At 33.9% G+C, this 7,588-nt stretch overlaps 1 protein-coding gene across 1 annotated transcript; it reads left to right on the top strand.

Moving 5' to 3' along the window:
* Nucleotides 1-331: 331 nt before the first annotated feature.
* Nucleotides 332-4,894, top strand: LOC107873315 (glycerol-3-phosphate dehydrogenase [NAD(+)] 2, chloroplastic). The gene is made up of 9 exons (XM_016720118.2): nucleotides 332-710; nucleotides 1,464-1,600; nucleotides 1,851-1,956; nucleotides 2,171-2,372; nucleotides 2,447-2,534; nucleotides 3,558-3,705; nucleotides 4,010-4,159; nucleotides 4,235-4,384; nucleotides 4,478-4,894. Exons 1-9 carry the CDS (start codon nucleotides 462-464, stop codon nucleotides 4,490-4,492), a joined length of 1,245 nt encoding a protein of 414 aa, XP_016575604.1. The 5' UTR covers nucleotides 332-461; the 3' UTR covers nucleotides 4,493-4,894.
* The last annotated feature ends 2,694 nt before the right edge of the window (nucleotides 4,895-7,588 follow it).

The raw sequence follows: 7,588 nt of genomic DNA, 5'->3' as shown, positions 1-7,588 counted from the left end.
ATATGATTCAAAAATTATACAAAATATATTATTAAAAAAGAATGACGTACTTTGATTTGGCATAAAGTTTAAGAAAATAAAAAAGACTTTTGAATCTTGTGACCTTAAATTAAAATTGTATCAAATGTACCAAAATATCTTTTAATCTTGTGGTCCTAAACATGTCATGTGTCAAAACAGGAAAGAGGTGATTCTTTTTTAAACAAATTAAAAAGAAAAGTAATCATTCTTTTTAAAATAAAGAAAATAATAATTAATAATTTAAAATATATAAAATATATTAATATTATAATTGATTGTCGTGATATAAAGCCGACTATAGTGGCAATACAAACATAGCACCGAAACAGAAAGAGCGGCACGTGAAAACCAAAGAATGGATAAAATCATCAAAAGGGAAATGGGAAATAATAGCAAACGCTGCAATAGGCTGAAGAAATTGCAGTGAGAGAAAATCAGCAATGACTTGGCTGTTAGAGCCGCCTTTTCACTCTCATATCCGCCGCAGCGAATATCACTTTTCTGCCCCTCTTCCTCGTTTCCGTTGTTCCGCTCTGCCACCGGACCCGGAGACTGAAAGTCTTGTACTGTCGCCTGATGGCCCGAAAGAACGCAGGAGAATTGTTCGATTAGCTTGGGAGAAACTGGTCCGTTGGTCTCGTTCTTTGCGTTCTACAGCCAAAACTGACGTTCTTGAACGTACTAATAAGGTCATTTTTCACTCCAGCACTATTCTCTATTGCTGCGATTTGGCGACTTAGAAATTGTATTCACTGCTAGTAGTATTTCCTTGGAAACGATTTTCATCGTACTTTATTTTAGTGAAAACAGAATCCTACTAAAAGGGTAAACACATGTGGTTCTTTAAAGACAAGAACACATATGGTATCCGTTGCTAAAATTGCGTGTCGTAAAAGCTCTGGCATCTTTGCTTCTTATTGTGTTTAAACATAGCGGTGTTCTTTTTTTTTTAAAAATTCCTTCTTGAAAACCCTGATATGCTTTTACTTCAACATTGTCGTAATTTCCTTTCCCATTTATGCACATTGTAAAATGTTTAGTCTAGCACCTGGAAGTTTTTTTTTTTTTTTTTTTTAAACTTATTTTCACTGGAGGGTAGTAATTAATACCTAGATAAGCAAAGTGTAAAAACCAGAAAGGTTTTGTTATGGTAAAGGCCCTTTAGATTTCTTTCTCTTATGGTCTCAAAGAATGCCTGTGCGATTCCACGACGAAAAGGGTTTTTTCCTTGTATCCACTTCAGTTAGAAATGAATTCCCGGACACCCCCCCCCCCCCCCCCCCCCCCCCTCCTGCGGAAAGGAAGAAGAAGTTGAAAAAATTGTGTTCTTAAGTTTACTGTACTTCTTGTGTTTCTTCCTTTCCCCTTTTTGGTGGTTCTTGGGTTGGGTAAATTAAATGTTAGTGCTGATTGATACAATTTGTAATATCCTTGGGCACTAGATAGTGGTTCTTGGAGGTGGATCTTTTGGAACAGCAATGGCAGCTCATGTTGCAACTAGAAAATCCCAGTTGGAAGTGAATATGCTTGTAAGAGATCATCAAGTTTGTCAATCAATAAACGAGGAACACTATAACTGGTGAGTTTCTTCCTTTAATTCTGATCTTGAATACACTTTAGATTTTTAACATAAACAAAAACATAATCATCACCTGGACGTAAACTCCCAGCCAATTCCACTCAGTCCATCGATGAAAAATGGTGTAGAGAGAGAGAGAGAGAGATGTTCTTGATCTATTGAGTTTTCATCTTAATAAGCTACGCTTGCCAGTTTAGATATTTCTAGTCATTTTGTGCTTCGTAACCTTTTCCTTTCTCTTTTGCTCCAGTAAATATTTTCCACAGCACAAGCTACCCAAAAATGTCATTGCAACTACTGATGCAAAAGCTGCTTTGCTGGGTGCAGATTTTTGCTTCCATGCTGTACCTGTTCAGGTATATTTTATGTTTTCTTAGTTCATTGTTTGTTTATAGTTTGATGAAGTATGCTGGAATCATGGAAGCAAAATTTCTATCTCATGTCCTAGTCCTTATTTGCTTGGATTTGCAGCTAAAGTTTGTCCACTTATTCTGATATGGTTGATCTTATTTTTTGCTTTTGTTTAACCTTAAGCAAGGTAGTGCATTTACCAATTATATCTTATTGCAGTTCAGCTCATCATTCCTTGAGGAAATTGCAGACTATGTTGATCCAGGCTTGCCTTTCATATCTCTTAGCAAAGGTTTAGAGCTAAACACATTAAGAACAATGTCTCAGATAATTCCCAAAGCACTGAAAAATCCTCGTCAACCCTATGTTGTTCTATCTGGTCCTTCCTTTGCACTAGAGCTGATGAATGAACTGCCAACAGGTTGTTTGGACTGTTTTGAGAATTTATTTTGTCATTGCCTGAAGTTCAATTGTAAGCTTGCTTTGCTTGTGCAGCAATGGTAGTAGCTTCAAAGGACAAAAAGATGGCAAATTCAGTTCAGCAACTTATGGCTTCTAAAAATCTGAGAATCAACACATCAAGGTATTTTCAATCAGTACTCAGAGAAGAAACATTGACTCCAAATCTTTCATAGAATATTACCATTATAAAGAGGCTAGGGAGCTTTTTGACACTCCCTTTCTGTCATCCCATAGCTTCAAGAGAAACACAATAATGTAGTAATCTTACAGGACATGTTTGATGCTTATCCCACCTTCAATTTTGTGGATAGGTTTCATGGACCTTGAAGAATCATCCCCAGGATTTTTTTTTTTAAATTTTATTCTATAAGAAACATTATGAAGAAATAAATATTCTTACAGTTTGATTTTTTTAAAGAAGGAAATCGTTAAAACTATGATGTCTTTTGTCTGTTTGGATCTCCTTTGTATCATGTTAGTTGCATTATTGGATCTCAGAATCATATATCCCCAACCCCTCGTTTCAATTTATATGACATAGTTTGGTTGGGTACAATTAAGAAAGGAAGATTTTTGAAACTTTTGGTCTTAAACATGCTATAATATTTGTTTGGCTATATGACTTTTGAAACTTGTAGGCTTAAATATGGCCATAAAAACTTGTCATTAAAGGTAAAATAAGTTCAATTGTTTTTAAACTTAAAGGTGTCATTCTTTTTAGAACTGATTAATTAGAAATCGTGTCATATAAAATGAAATGGTGTGAGTAATAAATAAAACTATGTTTAGGAGGAGCACATATTTGAAATTATTATGCATTGTTTTTTAGATTAAGTAAAAAAGGAAAGAAATAGAAAGCTGCTTTTTCTGCAGAATACAATGTAGATCCACTATTTCTCTTTCTTTCTAGTGGAGGGGAGGAGAGTACAAGACTCTTGTTATTAGCATTTTCTGCTGTTGGATTCTAGGGGAAATGAATGGTCAGATTGCACCTAGTCCCAGTAACTTTCTGTAAAAGTGGCTGGAGCCTGGAGTACCTCAGACACCTTCGGAGGGAGGGGGGGGGGGGGGGGGGAGAAAACAAAGTTACCATTTATAGAAGTTCTGCACTCCTAATGCTTGCTTGTAACTCCTGATGTTACAGTGATGTTACAGGGGTTGAAATTGCAGGTGCATTGAAAAATGTGTTGGCAATTGCAGCTGGCATTGTGGAAGGACTAAATCTCGGTAACAATTCCATGGCTGCTCTTGTTTCACAAGGTTGCTCTGAAATTCGATGGTTGGCAACAAAGGTTAGTTGGCCTCCATCACACCTTAAAAGTTTCTGCATTTTCTGTCGACTAATTTTCTATACGACTCTCAAGCAGCTATGTGACTGATTATTGTAATTCAAACATCCGTTCTGAGATTGAGATATTAGGCACTGCTATATAGGTTTCTCATTCTTCTGTTCCTATTTCACTACTTCTTCATGGAGATCTTTACTGCATCAAGTCCATGTGATCATACTTTCTAAAGAATCTGTGATTTTGAGCTATCAGCTTGATTTATCTTTATCTTAAAATGCTGGTTGACACTAATCTCTTTCCGTTTAAGATGGGTGCAAAGTCAACAACATTAACTGGTCTATCAGTAACTGGAGATGTTATGCTTACATGCTTTGTGAGCCTTTCAAGAAACAGAACAGTTGGAGTTCGTCTGGGATCAGGGGAAAAACTTGACGAGATACTTAGTTCAATGAATCAGGTTCAAGAAATTGAGTTGGTGTGTCATTTTGTGGCTTTGTCTGTACTATCTCTTTTACAGTAACTACACATTTAGGTAGCTGAAGGTGTTGCAACAGCTGGAGCTGTGATTGCTTTAGCACAGAAGTACAAGGTCAAAATGCCAGTTTTAACTGCAGTTGCGAGGATTATTGACAATGAACTAACGCCCACAAAAGCTGTTTTTGAATTGATGAATCTCCCTCAGGTTGCTCCCACTCTCTGCATGCTTAATAGTCAATTACTGAAAGGGGCTTCATACGACCTCTGACCGACTTCAATTGCTGATTCTAATTTGCAGGTCGAAGAAGTTTAAAGAAGGCACTGCATTAGAAAGACGATAATAGTTTCTGGGTGAAAGCTTGAGCATGTATACAAATTGTGACTGGCTTTGTTTGCTGCGCGAGGCTCACAATCAACAAATCAGCAAATGATCTTCGCCTTTTGCTGCATAGTGTTGACACTCTCCAAGTTTATGGTGATGATATCCGTCGAGTTCCTTTTCACCATGTTATTAGTTATACAACCTATTAAAATTGTCAATCCAGCTGCAGTTTAGGTTTTAGTTTTCCACTGAAAAATGCATACGGAGAATGAATGCCCAACTGTGCTTTGAGAATTTGGTGGAAGCTGTAGCATGTAATTAGTCATCAATGTAACAACACCTATCGAGTGAATGTATTACAGTGCCAGATATAAAGTTCAATATTACTTGGCATAAGGGTTCCTATCAGCTTATTTTATTTTTCTTATCTCCACTTTTGAAGTGCACCATAGTAAGGTAAATTTACCAGTAGAACAGAATACATATTTCTAGCGTCATCTCCTTGCAATCAACCCCAAAGTACACATTCAAGAAACTAGCGACGGCTAACTAGTAACTGCTATTCTAGTAGGGTCATTCGCATGTATGTCCTATTTTGGAGTGATCTTTAAGGCATCATATTTTAAAAAACCACAAATTATGCCTTACAAGGTAAACAAAATCCCAAAGGGATGAATTCACTTTCAGAACCTACAAAGTTATGCCTTCAATTCTCTAAATTTTTGCCACGCAAGGCAAAAATTCTCTAAACTTATGTCTTATGAATTTAACAGTACACAAATTATATCGGATGAAGCAAAGGTTCTCTAAACTTTTATCTTGCTAAATTAGATTATAATTAAGAGTATTCTGGCCCATAATTTTTCATTAAGAAGTAGACTCTCTGCTACAAATTGTAACTATTGGGTTTGGAATTTGAGTTGAAAACATGTATAATTAGACAAAATGGTACAATTGTAAAACAAATAGGTTAAATTAAACTGAAGGAAAAATTAGACAAAATGTTCGTTTGAGTTAAATTTTGAAAAAATTACATAAATATTCTATATTTAAAAAATATTTACCATCTATAGCAATAATTGTTTTTTCCAGATTTAACAATTATAATAATGCATATTGCAGGTTTAAGTCAATTTTAATGCATAGTGGAGATTTCTTACCTAACAAGCATAATACATTGAGACAAATCATTAAAACACCTCTAAATTTGTCCTCTCAACTTACTTCAACATTTTAACTTTATTAATTATTATTTATTCCCCCAATTTTATTTGAAGTAAATTAATATCACTCCTAATACTGACGTAACATAAAAATAAATAAATTACAGGCGCATTTTTTATATAAAAAAGGGTGTCCCACTAATATATAATAAAGAAATTTAAAAAAAATACCCCTTCTTCTTCGAACTGCACCACCCCTTAACTTCTCGTACGAACCTCACCACCCTTACACCACTTCTTTTTCTTCTTCTGCAAATGTGATACTTCTTTCTTCTTCTTCAAATCCCCATCCATGTCTCTACCGCACTTTATTAATTTTTTTAAGAAAGAAAAGAATATGATAAAGAAGTTGCGATTTTAACACCTTTTTTCACAAATTTCATTATTGAGAAGAAAAATAATCATCATTTTTTCTTCCTCTTCTTTTAAAACATAATTGAAGGTTAAAAATTATTTTTCTTTTTTTAAAAACCAATTATTTTTTATAAGTAGAGAAAGTTTTTTCATTTTTATGATCTTCAATGCTTAATTTTTTTGAAAACAAGATATGATTAATCCTTTTTTGCTCTATAAAGCTGCTCAATTACTTTTGTTGAAATTGTTGGACTTATGGTTCTTCAAATACGATGCAATTGTTGATTTTTTCTAGGTTTTTAAATTGTAAATAGGTTGAATTTTTAGGATGCGGAAAGGATAGGAGGAAGGTGAATGTAGAAGGAGAAAGGGAGGATTGAAGAAAGAGACCAAAATGAGGGTATGGAGAGGCAAAAGGATAAAAGCGGGGATTGGAAAGGGGTGGGGGGTTGTAGAAGAAGAAGGAAGTGTTTTTTTTTTTAAATGATATAGTATACATGTTACTGGGGTTATCTTTTTTTTCTTTTTTACAAAAAAAAAAATTAACCTGGCTTTTACGTAGCAATGGTATGGTGTTCGGATGACAATGACGCGTTTGTAATGCACTTGCCATTATGAGAATGGTGTTATAATTTTAGGATGGTGTTTAATTCATTTCAAAATTGTTTAGGAGGTATATAAATGTTCGTAAAGTTGAAGTGCTAAAGTAAGCTGAGCGAATAAGTTTAGAGGTGATTTAATGTATCTTCTCTAATACATTTTAAAACATTTATGATACATCTATATTACATACATTATTCAATTTTAATATATAGTGCAGTTGCTATAAATAGAAGTAATAAATAAAAAATATGTTTAAAAATAGTAATTATTTATTAAAAGGTATTCAGTTCAATAGTTATTCATTAGTTTTTTTACATAAAAAATCACTCATTTATTACATTAATTGGTTATTTGGCCGGATGAATATAATGTTTTCCCTTCTTCTTTCTTCGTTTCTTCCTTCCTCTTTTCCATTAATGATTTATGTCCTAACATTCTTTGTCCTCCTCTTCCTTCTTCTTCTTCCATGCTCAACTATTGAAATTCTGTACCCAAATTATTTACAAAGCTCAACATCAACAAATACATTTTGAGCATCCAATACTTCAGGAGAAGCAAAAGCCTTAGTTGCTGAAACTTTGTAGAATTCAAAGGTAAAGAAAGAAGAAAAACTTTGGTTGTGCATAAATGGAGGATGAGTTTCACATTAGGAAAAGTACTACTGTTACAAAATTATCGTTTGAATTTTCAATAAAATTCGATTTTGATTTTGATTTTGGTATATATGGAGTTCTGCTATTTATGAGATTTTTTTTTTTACAATTTTTCAATAAACTTTTTGCGAGATCAATTTTAAATTCAATGTGTTGTACCATTATGAGTGAATAATATATCAAAAGACTCAAAATATCAAGAGAAACCCATATCTAAAATTTGAGATAGTTTATAAGAGATTTTGAGTTGGTCG

The sequence above is a fragment of the Capsicum annuum genome, chromosome 6, assembly GCF_002878395.1.
Source record: "Capsicum annuum cultivar UCD-10X-F1 chromosome 6, UCD10Xv1.1, whole genome shotgun sequence".
Classification (NCBI taxonomy): domain Eukaryota; kingdom Viridiplantae; phylum Streptophyta; class Magnoliopsida; order Solanales; family Solanaceae; genus Capsicum; species Capsicum annuum.
This window is presented reverse-complemented; position numbering and strand designations above follow the sequence as displayed.

What these genes read in the sequence shown, in the direction of transcription:
- LOC107873315 (XM_016720118.2), top strand. Translation starts at nt 462, where the DNA reads ATGACTTGGCTGTTAGAGCCGCCTTTTCACTCTCATATCCGCCGCAGC. An exon ending in GATGAATGAACTGCCAACAG is followed by an intron (nt 2,373 to 2,446) that starts GTTGTTTGGACT and finishes TTGCTTGTGCAG; the next exon opens with CAATGGTAGTAGCTTCAAAG. An exon ending in TTCGATGGTTGGCAACAAAG is followed by an intron (nt 3,706 to 4,009) that starts GTTAGTTGGCCT and finishes TTTCCGTTTAAG; the next exon opens with ATGGGTGCAAAGTCAACAAC.